This window comes from Drosophila willistoni (genome assembly GCF_018902025.1).
Source record: "Drosophila willistoni isolate 14030-0811.24 chromosome 2L unlocalized genomic scaffold, UCI_dwil_1.1 Seg196, whole genome shotgun sequence".
NCBI classification, from domain to species: Eukaryota; Metazoa; Arthropoda; class Insecta; order Diptera; family Drosophilidae; genus Drosophila; species Drosophila willistoni.
This window is the reverse complement of record NW_025814048.1, coordinates 7,605,680-7,629,590: the sequence shown is the minus strand read 5'-3', so window position 1 is coordinate 7,629,590 and position 23,911 is coordinate 7,605,680. Positions and strand designations below refer to the sequence as shown.

At 34.0% G+C, this 23,911-nt stretch overlaps 3 protein-coding genes across 7 annotated transcripts; 2 read left to right on the top strand and 1 right to left on the bottom strand.

Annotated features, from left to right (window-relative positions):
* The first annotated feature begins 1,058 nt into the window (after positions 1 to 1,058).
* On the top strand, positions 1,059 to 16,806 carry LOC6640029 (proton-coupled amino acid transporter-like protein pathetic). 5 transcript variants are annotated; one of them, XM_015178759.2, is made up of 5 exons: positions 1,059 to 1,113; positions 14,042 to 14,163; positions 14,228 to 14,462; positions 15,184 to 15,305; positions 15,377 to 16,806. In XM_015178759.2, the coding sequence occupies exons 2-5, from the start codon at positions 14,042 to 14,044 to the stop codon at positions 16,335 to 16,337; spliced, it is 1,440 nt and encodes a 479-aa protein (XP_015034245.1). In that variant the 5' UTR covers positions 1,059 to 1,113; the 3' UTR covers positions 16,338 to 16,806. The 5 variants fall into 5 exon arrangements, with proteins under 5 accessions (XP_015034245.1, XP_023037923.1, XP_002063094.1 ...); XM_023182155.1 differs by lacking the exon at positions 1,059 to 1,113 and adding an exon at positions 2,019 to 2,121; XM_002063058.3 differs by lacking the exon at positions 1,059 to 1,113 and adding an exon at positions 9,346 to 9,404.
* A 1,264-nt stretch (positions 16,807 to 18,070) lies between these two features.
* LOC6640030 (chromatin-remodeling complex ATPase chain Iswi) lies at positions 18,071 to 22,077 on the bottom strand. Its single transcript, XM_002063059.3, has 6 exons — positions 21,905 to 22,077; positions 21,560 to 21,777; positions 21,243 to 21,497; positions 19,063 to 21,178; positions 18,837 to 18,997; positions 18,071 to 18,768 (listed from the first exon to the last, which is right to left on the bottom strand). Exons 1-6 carry the CDS (start codon positions 21,950 to 21,952, stop codon positions 18,486 to 18,488), a joined length of 3,081 nt encoding a protein of 1,026 aa, XP_002063095.1. The 5' UTR covers positions 21,953 to 22,077; the 3' UTR covers positions 18,071 to 18,485.
* A 164-nt stretch (positions 22,078 to 22,241) lies between these two features.
* On the top strand, positions 22,242 to 23,875 carry LOC6640031 (COP9 signalosome complex subunit 4). The gene is made up of 2 exons (XM_002063060.3): positions 22,242 to 22,999; positions 23,062 to 23,875. The coding sequence occupies exons 1-2, from the start codon at positions 22,439 to 22,441 to the stop codon at positions 23,710 to 23,712; spliced, it is 1,212 nt and encodes a 403-aa protein (XP_002063096.1). The 5' UTR covers positions 22,242 to 22,438; the 3' UTR covers positions 23,713 to 23,875.
* The last annotated feature ends 36 nt before the right edge of the window (positions 23,876 to 23,911 follow it).

The window sequence follows — 23,911 nt, the reverse complement described above, 5'->3', positions numbered from 1 at the left end:
GTTACAAAACTCAAAAGAATTTGGAGTAAAAAACACATAACTCTCTCAGTTCCGTTCCTTACATAATTAGATGCATAATTATATGATATCAGATATGATAAGGCAATGGTCCGATCCACCGTTCCCATTAATGTATTTACTTCTAATTCCAAGTCCATTAAAAAAAAAAACCCAACGAAACAAAAAACATTTCCATATCTTTATAGTAACAAAATAATTTAGTCCCTGTCAGGTCATTTAATTTATTGGTAAGTATTTTGTGTGATTTCGATATCATATAAGTATTTCTTTTTATTAGAACATCAACTATTATTGATAAGAAAAATGAGTTGATAAAAAACTTTATCATTTTATTGATATGTGTATTTCAACTGTTAGCCAATTCAGAAGTCAATATTAAGACGAGATATCATAAATCTTTAAGCCGATTCCACAACATGATAACGGATATTAAGTTTCTACACAAATGAAACAGATATTTTCATTAACCTTGTATCCAATCATTATCAAAGTTATACACGAACCAGATAATGTTTCTACCTTATACGAAAAGTCACTGAAATTCATGGATATGTAAGGTTTTTTACACGAACCAGATAATGTTTCTACCTTATTCGAAAAGTCACTGAAATTCATGGATATGTAAGGTTTTTTATCTACTTGTTCTATATAATTGGAGAACAAATCGTGGCACATGTCAACTAAAGTTCCTACGTCAATAAAGGAGATAAAGAATTGTCGACAATTATTTGCAATATTTACGTGTACCTTAAAATTAGATCATCCTCATTTTAAATGAGCTAAAAACAAATGGAAAAATACAATTAATGCAAACTGCAAAGTAATTTAACAAAAATCCCCCTTTAAAAAAAATTGATACACTAGACGATCGTAAATTAGAAACACTTTGCTGACAGGTAATTTTAAGTTATAAACTATTTAAATTGTTAGACATACCTTTTCAAAGCAAATAGTAAAGTATTTAGTTAAGAACTAAATCTTGTTCTTTTCTGTTAGTTAACAATTCATTTTTGTTCTGAGCAGTTTACTTTTAGAAGTATTCCACTTACAATTTCAACCAAATTGGATCCGATTGAGCTTATTCCAACAAAAGTAGGTACTTCCTATTTTAAATCAAAGTTTTAATACAAACTTTTGTAAAATAACAATAAAATTGAGAGACTAGTTTGCATAGAGACATAGAGATGAAGATATTAATCCAACATGCTGGGGTAAAAAATTGTTGTAAATTTACTTAAATTTTATCTCAATACAATACATTGTCATATACTCTAAATAAGTAAATATTCTCCAAATTATTATGAATAGGAAATATTAAATTTATTTCCTTATAATATTCTCAATTTTAAAGAAGTGAGCTGTATATAAAAATACTTTTTTTAACAAAGCATAACAAACTAACAATAAGTGATTTTTTAAGAGACAAAAAAAAATTTTTAGTAATTTTCTATTCTTAATTTAAAGCTTATTTCTAAAAGTTCTAATTTGTTAGTGTCTACTGTATTATTAAAACTGAAATAAAATTATTTCAAACTCGTAGATAAACATTTCAAAATGCGCATCACGTGAAAATTGCATTTCATTTAATAGCTTTTGACGTTAACGAAAAAAAAAATAAAAATTAAATAAAAATTTTCCACTGCCCCACTGAGAGTTAACCCACCAGCAGCAGCAGCAGCAGCAGCAGCAATCAACAAACAAAACTAAAACGTTTTTCATATATTATGGTTAGACAACAAAAAAAAAAACAAAAACCAGTAACCAGCAAGAGTCGCTGCAACATTTGAAACAAGTCAATCAGAAAACTCCATGATCTGACTTAAAGAGACGCCTCAAGGCAAATGCAACAACAACAACAATGGCCAACAATAACCAACTGAGCAGACTCACTAAGTAATTGCCATGGTGTATCCACTTACAGATACTAAGAGGAGTGGAAAGGAGAGGAGGAAACCCAACCCAACCCAACCGAAGTCACCATAAAACGATTGCAAAAATGTCGCACAAATTCTTAAAAATTACACAAAATTGTTCAATGCACTTCAATTTTGTGTAGTGAGTTGTTTGGATGTAACCAAAATTGGACCAGGAGACCAGCAAGTGAGTAAGATTATCATGTGTAGTGTTGGCTAGCAATATGGGCAGACATTGTGTCTGCAAAAAAAAGTATATCAAAAATACAGGGTGTCGTTTGGTAAGTGTTCTCCGTATTGTAAAAGTAATTGACTTTAAAAGAAAAGGCATGTATATTATTTTTCTTTACCTGGACCTAAATTAGGCATGTCAAGAAACTAGGCCAAATTGGCAGACTTATGCCAACACTTAGTAAGTATTTCAAGTTGAAATATTTTAAAGTCTAAATCATGATAAATAGAAATAGGAAGTTTGTTTGTGGTGATTGGTAGATTTGACAGATTGGTAGATTGGACTAGATTTCGTTTTGGATTAGTTGTAATACGTTTAATATATAGGATGTTGGGTTTGCCTATAAAAATGTTAGTATATTCAGCGGAAAGTTAGTTTTTTTAAGTAATTAGGGCTTAAGCTCTTAGAACTTACTCAACTAACTGACTAATTCGGGCTTAAGTTCTTAGAACTTACTAAACTAACTGACTAAATGCTAAAAAAACAATTGATTAATAGAATTTCACTAGAAGAAATGTGTCTATTGAAAAACGATTTTCTTGTGATTATTATAAAAGTTTATGCCTTTTTTAAAGTGACAAACCTAATCATGGTTTAAATGTTGTAGAAGTAATTAAGCTAATTTTAAAATTTTCTAAAATTATAAATAATTAAGTGATTAGGGAAGTTCACATTCATCTCCAGGACTATGATTAAATACTAAACTAAGAATAAATATCTCAAACTTCTTGCTAGGCTCTAAGTTAACAGAAGATTCAACAGATGATGCATACATTTCTATACTTTATCCAATATTATAGGCATAACATCTTTTTAAAATCGAACAAGTTTGGACACTAAGCGCTAATATTAGGTGGTTGAATGCCCCTTGATGACAATGATGATGATAATGATGAAATAAAAAAGGAAAAATTTCAGTAATTTAAAGGTTAATAAATTGTTATCATTTAGAAAAAAAAAACATTTATCAGCTCAATACTGTGCTTTAGTTAAGCGAAATCTCTAACCGAGTTTATCTTTAAAGACCATATACGATACGATATCGTATACAGTTGCAGTTGATCTTCCTCAGACAATGGCATCCCACCCGGCGTATGAGCAATGGCCAAAAGTTGAATTTCGATGTGTAGAAAGCACCTACACACAGACTCTCACGCACACGCACACACACATACAAACAGAGAGTAGGCCGACTTCGCCCCACCTGCGTCATTGTAGCATTTATTGTCATTGCCCATTGCTGCGCTAATTGTCACCCCCCCTCTCAGCTGACTGCGTGTTCCGCGTCTCCTTTCATCCCCAAACGCTGTCCCGGCTATATCTCTCGCTCTTTCCCTCTTTCTCTCCAGGTAAATGTTTGTATGCTTTATAACGAGCAACAAGGTTGCTGATGTTGTTGTTGGTGTTGCTGGCATCGACGCTACCTGTGCCGCCGGCAGCAGCAGCAGCAACAAATTCAAGCACAAACATTGGCTTAATATCAGTCACTAAGCGATCGCCAGACAGTTAACAACAAAATCGCCAGCCAAAACAGGACTGGAACAAATCCGTAAAAGAAAGAGAGAGAGAGAAAGAGACGGAACGCGCGGGTCTCTTCGCCTTTTCTATTAGTAATCCTTAATCTGACCTTATCATAAGTATGTGACGTATGTGTGTGTGTGCTAATCAAACTTTAAAAATTCTGAAATTAATACAAAATGGTGCTAATAATTAACTAAAAAAATAAACTTCAACTAAACTAAACGTAGGCATATCTACCATAATCTCTGGCCACAATTAACGCCTTGGTGACAAAAGTAAACAAAAGAAATTTATGTGTCAATGTTAAAGACAAACAAGTTAAGAAATATTTAAACAAATATTTTAAATATACAAAATATACATTAAGGAGACATTAATTAAGTCAACATTTAAACAAACAAATAAAACAAATAAAGGTAGGCAATAATTTAATAATTTTTATTTATATTTATGTTGTAAATTAAGGAAATCCCAGGAAATGGGAATTTCTATTTCCTTTTTTTCTTTGGCTAATATTCAACTGATTGTAGTAATGAAAGTTAATTGCAAGGACTAGGGAAGTTTTTTTTTAAGTGTTGAATAATTATGAAAACCCTAAGAACAATTTAAATTGGATTTTGTCAATTTGTGAATCGAAAAGTTTGTGCAATGTCGACAAGCGATAATATTGGGGAATATCTTTTTAAAGATTTCAAAATATATAAACTGGAATTTGAAATATTTTAAAATATTTTATAAATTCAAATATAAAAAAATGGTACTTTTAATATTTTAGCCAACCTCGGATAAAAGTGTAGTTAAAACATTTACTTACTTAAACACAAATAAATGTTCGAATTGGTAAAAACCGAATGCTATAGGATCTTCTAGGCGTCTTTCTTGTAGGAACCTTTCAGACATATATTTTGACTATTTGACTAATATTTAAATATGTCTAAATAAGATTACTTAAATTTGACTAATATTTCTAAACTTGAAATAAACCAACCAACATTTAGTTATATTTGATGTTAATAAAAAACAAATCGGAACTAAGAAATGTTTATTCAATCCGCCAAAAAATTTCAAAATTGTACAAAATTTTCCTTAAGTTCTCTAAAAAAAATGTCCAGGATACCTCCAAAATATCTTTTAATTTTATTTTAAGTAAAGACATAAATTTAATTAAACTTCTCCCTTCATCAGACTAAAAAATTTTACTTACTCCTTTTACTTTAATGTAATAATTTATTGTTGTTTAGTTTTGAACTGTCTTAACTGAAGTTGAGCTCCTTTGGTATAGTTACATAAGTATATTCGAAATGCATAAAATATTTGCACTAAATGTGAAATTAAAAGTACTTGGAGATTTGTGTAATTTCATGGTTTAAAAAACTTTGTAAGACTTTATAAACAGCAATTGAAGAAGAACATAATTGTAATATTTCGTAGGGACTTTCAATATTTAACAAACATCAGCTCATATTAGTTAGGTTGAATTTAAGAGTTCTTTTAATAAGAAGCTGTTTTAATTAAGTTTAAGTTGTTTTAATTTAAATATTCAATATAATTTCATAATTTTTTCAATGAAAAATATTGTAATTTCCTTTATAAATATAAAAGGAATATCATTTTTGTTTCTAGGCAGCTAAATATTCATGTCAATATTGTGTTAGTTTACTTTCTACATTCTGTAATCTAGAAAAAACAAAAACATTGCCACATTTTTGCCAAAATGAATGTTCCCTTAGTGTAATGGTATAGAAATACATTTCCATTCCTTCTCATTCCCTCTACCCCATCTTCCACTGTATTGTCAAAGTCATCGCCCTTTAATAAACTCTACTGCTAGATTTCTTAAAGTGTTTTTCTATTTTTGATAAGGTCTATACGAAGACTAGAATTGGATATAATAAAAATATTATTGACTTAGTTTTATCTCGCCAGCTACTTTAGACTTAAACAAATTATTGTGGCAACACCAACAGCAACAGCAACAACAACTCCAACGACATTAACAATTTTGTGTATGGTGCAATAAACTTTAAATTTATTTACCTTTTGTTATTTCATAATGAGCCAGATTCTGTCATTGTGTCATTATTACTTGTAGCTTTCGTTTATTATTGATAAAGTCAAGTGAATTGATATACATATGAACATAGTTGATATTGAAACGAAAGTTCATCGTATGAAAATGTGTTGGCTGGCATATTGAAAGTTAGGTTGATAAGGCCACCAACTTGATCCACCTTACCTCCAATGTGAGATTGATGAATTGCCGAATTGATTGACTGCCAGTCGATAGCCGGATCGTTTTTTGATCGTCTCAATAACACGTGAGGCGAACGGGGAGCAAAACCAAAACAACAAAAAAATTAAAAGTTAAAAAACTTAAAAACCAGTTGATTTTACTTAATTTGGCTTTAATGCAATGCATTGACCCAAAAAGACTCTCTGCCTCTGTCTTCCCGCTGTCTCTGTCTCTGTCTCTGTGGTGGATCTTAATTGAAATTCACTTAACAATTAACGGTACTTGGATTGGGGCGTAACTGGCAAAAAAAAGGGAAGACAAAGGAGAAATTGGAATGCATAGTTATGATTACGAATTGAAGGTCCATATAATTTGGTTTCATTTTCGTTTTTTTTTTCGCCTTTGTGTTCGGACAGGTCCGTGATTTATGTAATGGTTAAAAAGATCTTGACATTATTTTTCATATCCTACGTGAAATGGGGAAATCGTGTCGATTTTGTCTCTTCTTTTTTTTTGAGTGAGCGAATGGAGCCCTTTTTTTAAAGGTCTTGAAGCTTGAAGGAAACTTTCCTATGAACTGGGAAATGGTAATCTAGTAAACTTTAGAGTCAATTTTAAGTTTGAATCTCAATATTTTAGTTGCCATTAAAGATTTATAATAAATTTATAATATTACATACTAAAAGTAAAACTATCAACTAATTAAAACACTTTTGAGCTCTATTTGGTTTCTTCTAATTTAACTGTAACTTTTAATATTTTCAAAATCGAAAGCAAAGAAAATGGAACTGCTAGCAGCTTTTCTAAGGGTGGGTAAAATACGATTATGTCTTCTGACTTTATCTGTTTAATTTATTAACTTCTATTTGCAGGTATTGCAGAATGGTTAAATTTAAAATGATTACAAATCAAAGTGATACAATTTAAACGGTTTTTTCTTCATTCGTTTTTAAATTTGCGGTTTCGTTTTAAACAGTAAGAACTGACCTTATCCCGATGAAGATTCCAAAAAACTGAAAACATTAGCCTGTTCAATAGAATAGTCAATGGATTTCGCTGGGATTTGGGTTAGTTCATAGCTCTTTCAACTAAGATGCCTTAACTTAAATTGGGAATAAATAACAATTAATTAATGACCATAATATTGAGAGCTTTGAAAGTTATAAACTGTAAGATTATCTTAGATAGCATTTAGCGAAACGAACAGATCAGAAGTCAACCCTTTATCATAATTTCAAATATTAAGAAACTTGTGAATTTAAGATCTTTACTCCTTACTTGGCTTTTTGTTAAAAGTTTATTTAAGGTTTGCAATCTTTCGTTGGAAGAATAAGCAAGTTTTATAAAAATATGCTTAGCATTGCTTCAAGTCATTAGATCTAATGAAAATTTGAGTAAATATCTAGTAAACTATTAACCATACAGGGGCCTAAAAGATGATCAAGTGGGTGATATCGCTTTAGAGGTCTTAAGTGTTGACAAGTCATGAATACTGATGATTGGACGTTAGAAGCTGTGCTCAATAGTAGATTTTCATAAGTCCATACTGGTTTAGGAATAGATTTTTATAGTTTAATGTTACAAGCGTAAACCAATCTAATATTAATAAATATTTGTATACCAAAGATGGATCAGGAAATTTTAATATTTTCAATAATTTGTGATTTCATCTTTTTTAAAAACAAACTTTTTGGAAAAAACACTTAAAATTTGTTTCAAAAAAATTTTATATTTTGGCTATTGGAATTATGGACTTTGCTAAAGAGTCTGAATCGTTTAGTTTTAGTGGACTTTGCTAAAGAGCCTGCGGATGATTGCATTAGGTGGTTGTTAAAAAATCTTTACACCTTCTCCCATTTGTTGTTGCCTTCAAAATATTCGTTTTTTTTTAAGATTGACCTCGAACCAACCTGATCGAAAGGTTTGACTTGTTTTAAGAACTTAAACTATTTCAAAGTTATACAAAAACCTACCTAACTATTAAGAATTAGAATGAAGATAATTTAAAGCATCAAATTAGTCAGAGCCCAATATAACAGCCCTGAATTAGTTGTAGAACCAATCAGGGGCTAGTGTTTAGACCGGGAAAATTTCAATGAATAATTTTGATTTTATATTTCAAATATTAAACCATAACATCACCCACAGTGACACAGTGACAAATTTAGTTCCGTTTCTGTCATTAGAAAAAATTTTCCACATGTGAATTATACATACATATAAGTATATAATACGTATTTACTATTTCGGTACCCTGACACGATAAAGAAGATTCATATAGAAAAAATAAAATCGATTGTCTGATTAGCATGATCATAATTTATGGGGTGTAAAAAAAAAAAACCCAAAAAAAAAAGGCAAACATCATCTATGACGCAAAAATGTTTTAATTAAGTTAATATACCTCATTGATTACGAGGGAAAACGAATTTAATATGACTTAAATGAGAACTCAATGCAAGTGGTAATCGCTATCGGTTAGAGATAATGTGACAGCAAATCATGAAACCATAACCGATATGATTCACATTATACTAGCACCTGATGTCATATAAATCCAAAAGGCAAAAACAATAACAAGTAACTAGCACTGAGTAACCCAACACAAATATGACTATAAAGATTTATTACCGATTAATACACACATGAATACTTATATTGGGCAATAAATTAAGAATTTAAATTATTTGCTTTTTGTCGCTTTTAGTTTTCTTAATTACCGATACTTTTGATTAGGTAATCCAATCTAGTTTCGATGACCCTTAGAAAAATGAATGAAAAATGAAATGAATTGTAATCGATGTCTGTGAAATCGTGTCAATGCCATTAGTTTTGAAAGTAACTTACAAGTGAGTAGGTCTCTCTATCTCTCTATATAACTCTGTACTTTAGTATAAAGAAGCACTCTATATTTGAAATAATCTTATCTGCCTTTATACAGACTAAACTCTTATAAATGAAAGCTAAATTTCCATAGAAATTCTTAGGTGCTAATGAATGTACAAATATTATAATAATTGTAGGTAATTATCATATTAATACTTCATATTTAAATGATGTTATTCGAAAGTTCATATATAAATCAGTTGGCGGTCTGTGAGGGATTTGGACATCTTCCGCTGGTTGGTTGGTTGGTTGGTCTGGCCTGTTTGGTTATCACTTTCTTGCAGGTTCGCCTTATCAGAGAAACTGGCGTCTATAATTGATTTTAAAGGTAGCTTTAAGTATTTTATTATTATTGGCTTTATTTGTTGGTACCAACTAAACAACTAAAAAAATTCGTCGTGTTTATTAATTACTGTTACCGTTTACCTGTCTTGCTCTAAGTCGTTATCACCTTTGGACACATTGTGACACTTTTCGGCGCCTTGGCCCGAGGACGCCTAACTCCGTTCCGTTTTTTAATTCATTCAGTTGCTTTTGGCCCAAAGACGCGTGCGGTTCATTTTTCAACGTTTCGGTTATAATAAGAAAAAGTTGAAAAGTAAGTTCTGTTCGTTATGCAAAAAGGATGTAAGGGATTAAGGACAGTTCAAACCAATTTTAATGAACATTTTTATCAAAGTGAAATCATAAATAATAATTAAAAAGAGATCGAAAAATTATGCCCAACTTATTTCTTTAAAGAAAAACAATATGGATCAAAAATCTAGGACTCTGCTTAGAATATAAAAAACAATTTTGACTATAATATGAATATTCAAAGGCCTTTAATCATAGCAAAAAACGCTACTACAAAGTACAAAGTTTTACTTTGAATTGAATAATAAAATAAAAAGATTAAATAAATCATTTAATTGATAGATTATATAAATAAACACATAAACTTTTGGTTTATCAACAGAAATACTTATAATTATCTCTGCAAAAAAGCAAAGGTAAAAAAAATGATGGATTCTTTGGGTAAATGAGTGAGATTATTGCATATATTTTGAGTACTATTTGTCAATCTTTTATTTTCTAAATGCTTCGACTCAAGTCCTCATACATAAATATATATTTTATTTTGAAATTTTTATATTTCCAGTTTAATTTAAAAAGAAATATTGACAGTTGTTTTTGTATTCGAATCTTTTTTTTTAAGGTATATTTTCCATTTCAGATATGGATAGATTGGAAAATGACTAATAGGAAGCTCCCATTATAAATTATATGCGTTCATATACAAACTATGATATACAGTTTCACATATAAAAATTTAAGATAAGAACAATCTTTCAGTAACTTCAAAACCACAATTTCTATAGGTAAACAAAAAAACTAGAAAAAGTAAGATCTGATTTTCTCATTTTGCTCTTTGTATACACATATGTATGTACGTTCATATGAACAAAGTGTTAGAATTTCTTAATCATTACAAATAACTATGTAACTGATTATAAATAGAGAAGGCAGTTTTTTTTCCCTGCAGTTTAAAATTGCAGCTCAAAGCAAACAGTCGTCAAGTTCCAAAGTATGAAAAGAAAAGTGCAAATATTCATTGTTTACCTAAAATGTTTCATTTATTGCCTGCAAGATTTGAAATTCTACAATTTTATATCCGGACCGGACCAAAATTTCGGTGGACCGATTGACCGAATGATTTAGGTCTTAAAAACTTTTTTTGGATATCTTCTTCTTTAAATGAGAGAGGCTCCTTTTTAAAATATTTAAGTGGCTATCTTAATATAGTGTCCAAAAAGGAGTTAAATATCCAAAGATCGTTTTCAAAAGTCTTTGAAGGAAGAAAAAAAACTACCTACATAAAAGTGCTTTGTCTAAACATGCCAAGCTTTTTAAAACAATTAAAACATAAACTTTAAATTTTTGTTGTTCTTTTCTTCGAGGGAGTAATTTTGAATCTGAATAAATATTTAAGTTAATTTTGTTAATTGTAATTAATTTTGGCATTCCTTAGATCGTTGGTAAAGTCACAAACTCGATAGCTTTTAAGAATCACTTTGTGATCATATTTTCAACATTAAAGCAAATGAAATCTTTAAAAACTTGCCGGAGTTCCATTTCCTAACAGTTTAGAAAAGCTTTATTATTATTAAATAATAATAACAGTTTTAAAGAGTTTCATTATCGTTATAAACTATTGTTATAATAAAACAGAATGCGTGTGGTTGGTTGTGCAGTTTATTCGCGACTAACTTCTATTTGTCTCTCATCGAGTCATTGTTCTCTTTAACGCATCTCGAGAGAGAGTATACAAAGTTACATATATATATTCCTATGTGTGTGATCATGCATGCATTGAGTTGAGAGAGAATTATTTCAACATAAACCCCACTGATTCGATATTATATTTTGGATTTTAATGAAATCCAAAATTTTGACAAGGTTTTCCTTTTTTGTTTTTTTTATATATATAAAAATGGTCTATTCATTATGACAAGAATCATACCGTATATAGGTCATAAAAGGTTCCAAATTTTTAAAGGTATAGTATGACTAATTAAAATCGGTTGTACTGTGTAATTAGAAACTTTACTCTCCTAATCTACTAATAAAAATTGCTATTCTATCTTTAATAGCTACTAATTGGCTCTAGTTATTTGGTTTGATTTTGTGGCGATTGTAAAGGCGAGAGTTAAGCAATCCATGTAAAGGTTTTTTATTTCAGATTTCAGCTAGCAAAATAGAATTTGAGTAATTAGTCAGAATACTGCTAGGGCCTGTAATCTACAAATATTAGTTATTACATAAATGTTGTTTGTTTCTAAAATTCCATATTTTTTATAGGTACTTACTAAACCGCTTTATCACCAAAAAGTCACATGGAAATTTCTGATGTCTATATGACCATAGAGTTCAGATAGTTTATTTCAAGAACAGGAGCCTTAATCTGCTATTTGAGTTTATAATCCAATATATAAATTACAACAAAAAGATTAGTAGCTACGTCCTTTAAAAATAGATTACTAATCTATATCATATACATTTTAACATTTTTATAAACCGATAATATTATGCAGCCGTAAATAATCACATTTATTTAGTTCAATAACACCGGGAATAGCCCAAAATGGTGAATCCACTTAAAGATTATAAAAATGTGAGTTAATTCTGGTTTCCATTTTAAAACAACTACCTGATGGACGCAGATTTGCTATTTATTTTTTTCTTTATAATGTGCCATAAACAAATTTTTATGAATATGGTCTATGTGGTCGATCGATAATTGTGGTCTATTATTTTTCTTCTAGACGTTAAGTGGTGATAACGATCGACTCTTAGGTATCTGTAATCTCTCGGCGTGTTGGTTGTAATACACGTACTAAACAGAATAAGAAGATAAGATATGATTGGCATGCGCCTGGCCAACACTTAAGTGGATTAGCCATGGCAACAAATCAAAAGGAAAACAAAACCAAAATGGATCTCGTGCCCACGGCACAAAGTATATTGATTATGATCTTAAAGTTACTTTGTGGATTTGTGTGCAATCGATTATGATCTTAAAGTTACTTTGTGGATTTGTGTGCAATCGATACATCAAAACCACATTGGTTCATAAGCCAATATTTTCCTATCTTTGTGAGCCCTTGCCAAGTGGGCTATAGTCATTTTTATGTAACTTTTACCGGTCTATTAACCCAATTAATTCCAAGAGCTCACAACTGTTTCAAACATTCATTTCTACAAGAGGAAATTTACTGTAGAATTAGTCATTACTTTAAACTCATTTAAATTTGTTTTAGTAAGTTTTGCGCCCCTAAAACCAACTAAAAGTTAGATTTTCTAAGGAAGTCTTAGAAACCGCAAAACTTTTGATTTTTAATTTCGGCTTAGTGAATTTAGAATACTTCCGTACAGAAATATTTTCTAATAATAGGATTAGGAACTTATGAATTAAGACATGAATATGATTCTTCTATATGCTCAAAGTATGATTTATATAAAATATTATATTAAATAAGTTTACGACTGACTTTAAAAAGAGTCGAAACTGAATAAAAAGAAGGGACCATAACCCATTCATGAAGAATAGTCGTAACTAGGCTATCACTTTTTCTTTTATAATTAGAAAATTATTCGAATATGAAAAAACTTTATAAAAAGCTAGCTGGGATGGTCATGATTAGTCTCATTCACTTTAAAAAACAATCCTATACAATATAGTTGATATACAGATTGTTATGTGGTAAAACTTTGAATATTTCATTTAGTTAAAAGAAAAGAAAAAATCCGAAAAGAAAAGAAACTGCTAAAATCCCTTCTAAATTAGTTTGAACTAAGAGGGCATTGTCAACCTTTAAATTATAATAGATAAACCCTTTTTCATTTATTTTCTAAGATATCATCCACATTTATACATACAAAAATATTCATTTATTAAGCAAAGACCTTTGATAACTTTGTATACCTTTTGCAAATTCTTGATTAGATCGATGGGTATGAAATGATGGAACGATCTCGTGATATATACATACGTATTTTCCATATAGTAAACATATATTTGTATTTATATTTCATGATATTTAATAATTAGTATTTGACTATGATAAAATTTTATACTTCTTACTCACAAAACACCAAAAGAAAACTATTTTATACCTATTTCTTTAAGTACAAAAATGTTTATGGTGTTCATTTGTAATTATTATTATTAATAGTGTTAAAAGATTTACGTCTTAGCCTCTGAAAAAGAGCTCTAGCAGGATTCAGGGTTCTGGATTTCTAGGATTTTAAATTTTTTTAAATTTTGTCGGCTGTTTTTACCCTTAAATGTACTGTGCCAAAAATCTTGATTCTTTAATGGTTCCCCGAGAACAATTTTTTGACCCTTCCATGAAGATATATAATAAAAGATCTCAGGCCACAAATCTTTCCACGCTTAAATCTAATAATTAGACATGAAAAATCAATTTTGTATACCTAATTAATAAAGTGCTTTTGTGTAAGTAAAAAATCTTTCGAGAACTTTTTAAAAATCACAAGTATATACAATTATGAAAGTTATTGAGTACAAATTTTCAAATATTTTTAAAATTTGCGAACAAAACTTTTACTTGTTGAAAAAATTTGTAAAAGTCAAGGAACGTATCTATGAATTATTAGGTTATTTTTGTTTGCGCAACCGATTTTTTATTCGATTTAGCTTAAAACTCATCTATTTATTTCTTTTTTTTGTAGATGACGGACAATGCAGGATTTAAGGCTGATGAGGAAACATACTCATCAGCAACAGCGCCAACACAAGAGAATCCACCGCCTTACACAAGTTCAATGAACTTGCAAAATGATTTCAGTTCCAAGTAAGCTTTCTCCGGGTGATTTCTAATCCATTTGTATAATAATCATCATTTTGGTTTTCTTTAGGGCAAATTTGACAGAAAAAAATGAACTCGCTTTGAGTGAAGATCCTTATAATCCCTTCGATCATCGTGATCCAAAAGGTGCCAGTGCTGGCGGTGCATTGGCCCATTTGCTGAAGGGCTCTCTCGGCACTGGAATTCTGGCTATGCCCATGGCCTTTCACAATGCCGGTCTTGTATTTGGCATGTGTATGACACTTATCGTTGGTTTCCTCTGCACTCACTGCGTTCACATTTTGGTAAGTGTGCGAAATCCAATGAAGGCAAAAAATCCCCATCTTTTAGCACCTGATCCATCGGATTATTAACTTAAGTAATTAGCAGTTAATGCCAGGTGAGCTTTCGTCGCTGACGTAGAGCATATTTCGGGTAATTCAACCTCCATGTCTGGGTCTTTTGTCAATATTGGCAAAACTAAGAGACCTTGATAAGAGGTCCACTAATCTCTCGTAACTAAGTAACTAACTCGTGACCAGTCAGTCAAAGCAACTATCAAAGTTACATACTACTACTACGCGCCAGTCTGAAGGTTTTATTATTATTATTTATTGCTTATCAATCAACTTTACCAAGTGTCTAAAGATTTCCCAGAAAATGCAAGTAATTTGCCAGACACATGTAATAATCCATAAAATTTAGCTCTCCAAGTAAATCAGACTTTTATTCCAAGAATGCCAAAATCACCACAAAACAATTATACATATATAGCAGCCACTTCAAATACAGATTTATAGTGGCTAAATTGCAAATTGGCCAAGTCATTGTGAACTTTGAGATTGCCAAATATCGATTGCGCTCGATAGGAAACTTTGTTTATAGGTAGTCTTTAATCTTAGGATGCTTTTAAGGGGAATCACTATAGAATATTTTAAAAATCTAGACTATATAGAGGAATATTCCATCTTACAGTGACTTTTCGAATACTAATTTCACTATTTTTTTCTTTATTTTTCCCCACAGGTCAAAACATCGCATAACATTTGCCGGGATGCTAAAGTGCCAGCTCTGGGATTCGCTGAAACGGCTGAGAAAGTCTTTGAATATGGACCAAAGGGCGTTAGAAGATATTCCAATTTTGCAAAGTATGTTCAGATAAGAAGATCTCCTTTTGATTTAGGGATAATTAATAGATGAATTCATTTCACTTTTGCAGGCAATTTGTGGACATTGCTCTGATGGCTACTTACTATGCTGCATCCTGTGTGTATGTTGTGTTCATTGCCGAATCCTTCCATGATGTAATCAACTATGATTGCGGCATCACCTGGGATATACGCATCTATATTGCATTTGCCATTATTCCATGTCTGTTCATTGGACAGATTAGGAATCTTAGGTGGTTGGTGCCCTTCTCTTTGATGGCCAACATATTCATTGTGATCACATTTGCGATTACCCTGTATTATATGTTTGATGAAACGCTTGTGTATTCCAATAAGCCGCTCATAGCGAAAGCCTCAAGTATCCCATTGTTCTTTGCAACCGTCATCTTTGCCATGGAGGGTATTGGAGCTGTTATGCCAGTGGAGAATTCAATGAGAAAGCCTCAACAATTTTTGGGTTGTCCTGGTGTCTTGAATATTTCCATGTTCACGGTGGTTGCTCTCTATGCCATCATTGGCTTCTTCGGTTATGTGCGATTCGGAGATGCAGTTCGTGGTAGTGTCACCCTCAATCTGCCATATGGCAACTGGTTGGGCGATACCGCAAAACTGTTGATGGCTGTGGCCATTCTCTTCACCTTTGGCCTGCAGTTCTTTATTCCCAGCGATATTCTGTGGCGTAAAATCAAGCACAATTTCAGCCCCGAAAAGCACAATATCACACAGATCCTTTTGCGTACTGGCATTATTTTAATAATTGGCGCCGTTGCCGAAGCCATTCCCGACTTGGAACCGTTCATCAGTTTGGTGGGAGCTGTGTTCTTCTCCTTGCTGGGTATCTTTGTGCCCAGTGTTGTGGAGACTGTCTACTTGTGGCCCAATTTGGGATGGTGCAAATGGAAACTGATTAAGAATATTTTGCTTGCCGTATTCGCCATTTTGGCTTTAATTGCCGGAGCTGTGGCCAGTATCGGTGAGATCATTGACATGTACAGCAGCGATAGCGATTAGGGAGACAATCGCTTGGGAGTTGGATCGCCAACAATATATAACTAGTATTAATTGAGAAGCAGGTACACTCCAAGAGTGAGAGCAAACATTAATAAGCGTTGAGTGCAAGAGTTCAACAAGTAAACAAACAAAAAAAAACTACTACAACTCCAGAATTGATCCCAACAAGAAGACCATGTTGAACATGGACTCAATGCCATTCCATACATAAACCACACACAACCGAAGTGCGTTGACTGCATAAACAAGATGATATTAATTTCTAAGATTTTTTTACATTATGTATACGCATATACATATATACCTCTCTTCATAAGGTATTGATATATGAACATACATATGTGAGTGTTATACCTTAATGACTAGAAAAACTGCAATTCATAGAATTTATAAATGTTGTATTCCTAGGATTATTATTCTTTGTATGTGCCGACAAAAAGACAAATACATAAAAAACATAACTCTTGAATTTAAATTGTTGCGAATTTTGGGTCGATTTAAGTAAAGAAGAAATATGCTTAATTAAGTTAAAGTTTTAATATTGCAATTTTTTTTTTTCGATCCTTGATATATAATCAATATCGATTATAGGAATACAATTGCACAACGACAACAAAATGGCGAAACTATTTTACGAAATGTAATACATTGTACATAAATTAACAAAAGTTAAAGCTTAATCATTAATACAAATACTTGTGGGGTAAGCTATAGAATCAGTCGGAAACAGAAAAAAGTGCCAACAATAGACAATTGAGGGAGTGCGTCGAAGAAGATTTCGATAGAGTCCTGCCAAGCTTTGATTAAGAGTATACCCAATCGGATGGAAAAAGTAACGGTAAAATAAAGGTGAATACATTTGATATTAATCACATAATGAAACAAAAATAGATTTTCAGTGATTTGTACTTAATATTTTCCTCAAGCACGAAATTCTGCAATTACATTTTTTTGTGTTGTAACTTTTAAATAAAGTTAATAGGAAGAAAAGTTTTGCTAATCTAAAGTCAAAAAAGTTAAATTTTAATGGGTGTACTTATTATTTTCATCATGAGTTTACATATTTATTCTTGATGTGATTTTTTTGGTTGTGTTTCTTTTTCCCCTTTTTTATACCCTTGCAGGGTATTCAGATGTTTGTAACGCACAGAAGGAGCCGTTTCAGAAGGAAATTTACTTACATATATATGTGATAGCTTTGAAAATAAAACATAAGATCCTAAAATTTCAATCCGATCAGATACATAAATAGAACACAAGTTACAGTCAATACAAATCGGCGCTGCTCAAACGCGCCCGCTCAGCGCTGCCAGCAGCCTACTACGTCATTGCTTGAATCAAGAGAGCAGCAGAGCACTTACACACACAGACGCAACGCTACTTAAACTGTATATGAATGGGTGACAAAGCATATACAAGGCGATGGGGTAGAAGAAAAAGAAATGGCTGTGTATTAATGAATTACACAAAAAGAGGAGGACTGCAAGGCTATAAAAACTTTCAGCTTTTTTGATATTTTGTTTTTTTTCTTTTGAAAGGCTTTGCTCAGCAGCAATGATGACACTTTTGTGAATAACTGTAAATTAGTTATGACTTCCTAACGGTAGTCAAGCAGGCAGAAGGTGCAAAGTGTTATTCAATTATGTATACTTCTTTGCACCGTCTTCTTCACTTTTTGACCTCGGCCCATGTATTTATTTGGAAACCTTTCTAGAGTTTTTAAAGACTTTTCGTGGTTTTCTTTTTGTTCTGTAACATTTATCGGCATATATATTTTACTTAAAAACTGATATACAATTAAGTGGAATTTAATATGAATGAAAATTAATAATATATAATATATTTAATCGTATGAGAGGGAAGGGAGCGTGGGGTGTCGTATTATTGGTATGTATGAATTCGAAGGATTAACTGCCTCTGTTTTATTTGTTTTTTTTTTTTTGATAAATTATGCTTTACGTATGTGTTTCATGCAAAAGATAAATCTTTAAGTAATCAGAGCTTTGTAGGGTATTTCTTAAATCGTATGTGTGGTATTCTATTACTAATGCTGCTGCTTTTGTTGTTATTGTTGTTGTAGTTATATGCGTTGTTTTTTTAGGGTACTAAATCTCATGTGAATATCATATATATAAATAGTCATTGTGTTTACTTCTTCTTCTTCTTAGCATTGGAACTACTGGCCACCACTTCACTTTTACGTTTCTGATTGGCCTTGGGTTGGGGTGGTGGAGCCGGTGTACTAGATGTACTGCCACTACTCGCCGGAGTGCCACCCTTTGGTGCCTTTTTCTTTTTCTCGGCACGTTCCTTTTCCTCTAGCTCGAGATTCTCACGTTCGATTAGGGTAATCAAAGTGTTACAACGACGCTGAATCTCCAAAGCTGTGCGGGATTTAATAAACCAATCGAAACGAAACTGGGGTGAAGCTCTGCAAAGAAAAAAAGGAATATGTCATGACATGGGATGTCGATGAATATGTCGTGAATTAATATTTACCTTATAGCTGCTCGCAATTCTTCGTAGACATTCTCCTTGTCAAAGCCCAATTTATGTAGCATGCAAACAAGAAAACGATCATCAATTTCTGTATAATTTTTGCCCTTATTGTTGCCATATTGCAAACGAAGTTGATGGAATGGAGCACGATAGCGAGACATCTGTGAAAATAAAAAAAGGATTCCAAGTTAGTACAAAAGAAACAAAATCAACGAAGAAGTATTACCTTCTGGTCCAAGGCTTTCTTAATAGACAAACGCCGTTGAATTTTGGCTTCGCCTCGCTCTATTTGTCCCATTATGCGCTCAATGTCCTGCAATTCGGTGCAACGCTCCCAGAATACAGCATTATATTCGATAACCTCTTCAGGTGTTTTGCCCTCCACATCCTTGGCTATATTCTCGATATCATCACGGCCATATTTCTCATTGGCTTTGATAAATTGATTGAAATCCCGTTTCGTCCATGTGGTAAAACCCTGGGATAGTAGAACCTCCTTCTCTTGAAATTCATCCTCACTAAGGGGTTCGGCCTCGTCAATTTTACGCTGCTCCTCACGCTGCACTTTGCTGGCCTCAGAGCCGAGTTCCGTGTTCTTGGGCACTTTGTAGCCCACTGTCTTGCGGAAATAGTAAATCTCCTGGTCAAGCAACTCAAACAAGCGGGGTGGGAAAAATTGAAAGTCCTGGACAATCGGTTGTTTGGGTGGGCGTGGCGCCTTTGGTGCCTTTGGTTCGGATACTCGGAGAGCTTCACGGAAATAGGCATCCACAGCATAGTTGGCTTTGCGTTCACGCTTTGGCGGCTCAATCCAATTGCCCAAAGCATTAAGTTTTTGCTTCTCACGCCAATCTTCTCCCTCGAACTGATAGACTGATGACGAACCAGCCTCGCCATTGGTGTCCATGGTGAAAGTTCTCAAGGAACTCTCACCCAAGCTATCCAATTGAGCCTTTTGTTCGGCTGTCTTAACTTCACCACGCTCCAAAATGACATCGATGTCCTCATCTGTGATGTCGGTTTCCTTGGAACTGAATACTTGATTGGCGCCAAAACGAATAATATTCAACATCTCGTCCTTATTTAGCTGATTGGAACGATTGTCGACCAATCGTCCGCCCTGGATAACCATTTTATCCAAACGCAACTTAACCTCAGCACGCTCTACAATTTTCTCCTCCACCGTGCTCTCAGTGATTAGACGAAAGACACGCACTTGTTTCTTCTGACCAATACGATGGGCACGATCCATGGCTTGCAAATCCATTTGGGGATTCCAATCGGAATCATAGATAATAACCACATCAGCTGTGGCCAAATTGATTCCCAAGCCACCGGCTCTTGTGGACAACATGAATATGAATTTTGTGCTATTCTCCATATTGTACTCCTGGATCTGGCGATTACGATCTTCATGAGGCGTCTGACCATCCAGGCGGCAATAGTTGTAATTCCGCCAATGACAATAATCCTCCAGGATGTCCAACATGCGAGTCATTTGTGAGAAAATCAGGACACGAGATTCCTGCTCCTGTAACTTGGGCAAAAGTTTATCCAATATAGCCATTTTTCCCGAATTATAGACCAAATGGGTATCGGTGGTATATGGTGGACCTGGTTCAGCTCCATCAAACAGATACGGATGATTGGTACACTTCCTCAGCTGCATGAGAATGTTTTGCAATCGCATTTTCTCCACTTTGCCGGCACCATTCACAATGTCGATATCCTTGAGCAATACCTTTGTATACCAATCACGTTGCATTTTCGAGAGTCCAACAAAGATTTTCATTTCCTTTTTCGGCTTTAGGCGTTTCTCCACCTCAGCCTTTAGACGACGCAACAAGAAAGGCTTGAGGACTGCATGAAGTCGGGTAATCAAAGCATCATCGCCCAGACAAGTGTTCGTATTGAACCATTCATCAAAATCTTCGGATGAGTTGAATACATCAGGCAATAAGAAATTCAACAGAGCCCACAACTCATGGAGATTATTCTGCAAGGGTGTTCCAGTGATAAGCAAACGATTGGCTGTCTTGAATTCGCGCAAAATCTCGGATAACTTGGATTTCTCGTTCTTAATGCGATGAGCCTCATCGATGACCAGATAACGCCAATTGAACTTCTTGAAAACGGATTTCTCCCTTATGCACATCTCATAGGAGGTGACACAAACATCCCATTCTCCAGGCAACAGGACATCACGTATGAATGTGTTACGTGTATCTTGGTCACCAATCAGGCAGACAGCACGCAGTGAAGGACACCACTTCTTAAACTCATTCACCCAATTCTGCAGGGTGGATTTCGGCACGATTACTATATGGGGGCCAGCTTGGTTTCTATAAAAAGAAACGACAACCAATAAATAAAAGAACTCGCAGAGAATTCCAGGTTTTTACTCACTTGAAATGCTTCAGATAACCCAACAAGGATATAGTTTGTAAGGTCTTACCCAGACCCATTTCATCAGCCAAGATGCCATTAATGCCGTTCTCATACAAGGATATCATCCAGTTGAGACCACGCACCTGATAATCTCTCATCTCACCCGACTTAATGTACGAGGGTGACGCATCGAAACGGAATATTTCCTTAGTAGCCGAATCCTCGGCCAGGAGTTCCTCATCCTCCTCCTGTTCGGTCTTTCGATGGCGATGACTAAAAGAAAAGAAAAAAAATTTTAGCCATAAAGAGTCTTACATCTTGTCATTTACACTTACTCGGCAATATCCTTCTCTTTGTCTTTGTCCTTGATCTTCTTTGGCCGGCCTTTGGGCTTTGTGGGACTCTTTGTGCTGTTTGTCATAAAATGGGTGAAGATTTCCGTTTGCTTGAGCAGGAAATCAAAGCGTCTGCTACGATCCGCCTCAATTTTGTTATCAAATTCCGCTTCCTTTTCACCCGAGGAACTGGTGGCCGCATCCGAAGTTGTCTCATTCTGCAAAATTCGGTGTCATGGAAAATTTTTACTCTCTTCCCCAACTTTTTTTTCTTTTTTTTTTTGCATTTTGCAAGCCGCGTCACTCGCCGCAAGAAAAAATTGGTATCCATGTTATATTACTCACCGAATTCTCTTCATTGGCCTCCACGGCGGCGGTCTCAGGCTTGGACATGTTTTTAAATCTTATTACAGTTTTATTTAATGTTTAATTCAGTTTTTCTCGCAATTTAAATACAATTTTACAAGAAGCGTGTTGTTAGTTTTCTCACATCTGTATGTGTGAGCGTGAGCGGGAAAAGAACGGTATGAACTAGTTCGCCGGTGCGAATGCAAAAACAATCGACATTTCGGAGCAAACCTATCGAAAATCGACATTTCGGAGCAAAACCTATCGAAAATCGACATTAAAAACACAATTAATCGATTACCCGGAAAAACGACAAATGGCGTTGTGCAACACTGTTTTATACCACGACATAATTATTAAGTTCATTAATTGAAATTCTAATAAAAAGTTTATACCTCTCTTTAAAACTATTGCACTTTATGCATAAATAATATATCTCCGTAAATCCTGTACTGTAAACAAGTCGGCAGTAAATCTCTGCGGTACTCAAAGGTACCCAGGTGACCTAAAATCAAAAAAAAAGAAAGAACAATGGTCATTTCGACGGCTATTTTGCGTACCCAGCTGATAGGCCTGAACAGCTTCACCGGCACACACAAAGACCAAGCCGACAAGTATCGTCAACTGTTAAAGTCGGTGCTTTCCAATACAGGGCAGGAACTGATTGATACGCTACGCCTCTTTGTGGAGGCTATCGTAAATGAGCATGTTAGTCTGGTAATCTCGCGGCAAATCCTCAATGATGTGGGCATGGAGCTGAGCAAGCTACCCGACGATATGTCCAAACAGTTGTCGCATTTCACACTGGAGAAGGTGCATCCTCGAGTGATTTCATTTGAGGAACAGGTGGCTGGCATTCGTTTCCATTTGGCAAACATCTACGAACGGAATCAACAATGGCGCGACGCAGCAACCGTTTTAGTTGGCATACCTCTGGAGACGGGACAGAAACAGTACTCGGTGGAATGTAAGCTTGGGACATATTTGAAAATAGCGCGACTCTATTTGGAAGATAATGATTCGGTCCAGGCGGAGCTGTTTATTAATCGTGCATCATTGCTGCAGGCCGAAACGAATTCCGAGGAACTGCAGGTGGATGCCAGACCTTACTTGCATATGATAAAAACATTTCTAATCTTTATTTATTCTTTCAGGTGCTCTACAAAGTTTGCTACGCCCGCGTCCTAGACTATCGGCGAAAATTCATTGAAGCCGCCCAGCGGTACAACGAACTGTCCTACCGAAAAATTGTCGACCAAGGCGAACGGATGACCGCTTTAAAGAAGGCTTTGATCTGCACGGTTCTGGCCTCAGCCGGACAGCAAAGATCTCGCATGCTGGCCACTTTGTTTAAGGACGAGCGGTGCCAGCATTTGCCGGCGTATGGAATTCTTGAAAAAATGTACTTGGAGCGCATTATTCGTCGATCCGAGCTGCAAGAGTTTGAAGCTCTGCTGCAAGACCATCAGAAGGCAGCCACTCCCGATGGTTCATCCATTCTGGATCGTGCTGTATTCGAGCATAATCTTTTGTCGGCTAGCAAATTGTACAACAACATCACCTTCGAGGAGTTGGGTGCTCTGCTGGATATACCCGCTGTAAAAGCCGAAAAAATTGCCTCCCAAATGATTACAGAAGGGCGCATGAACGGACATATTGATCAAATATCGGGAATTGTACACTTTGAGAATCGGGAACTCTTGCCTCAATGGGATCGTCAAATACAATCGCTGTGCTATCAAGTGAATTCCATTATTGAAAAAATAGGTGTGGCCGAGCCCGATTGGCTTGATAATCTTAACTAAAATCGTGACCCATCATCATTGTCATTATCCCACATTGTCAACATACTCCTCCTCCTCCTCCTGCTCCAACGCTCCCCACACTCATCAAAACAAAGCAAACAAAACAATTTTATGGATTTCATTTTGATTTTAAGAAAAAATAAATGAAATTATGTACATTTAAGTGTTTTTCGGTGTTTTTAAGATTACAAAAACAAAC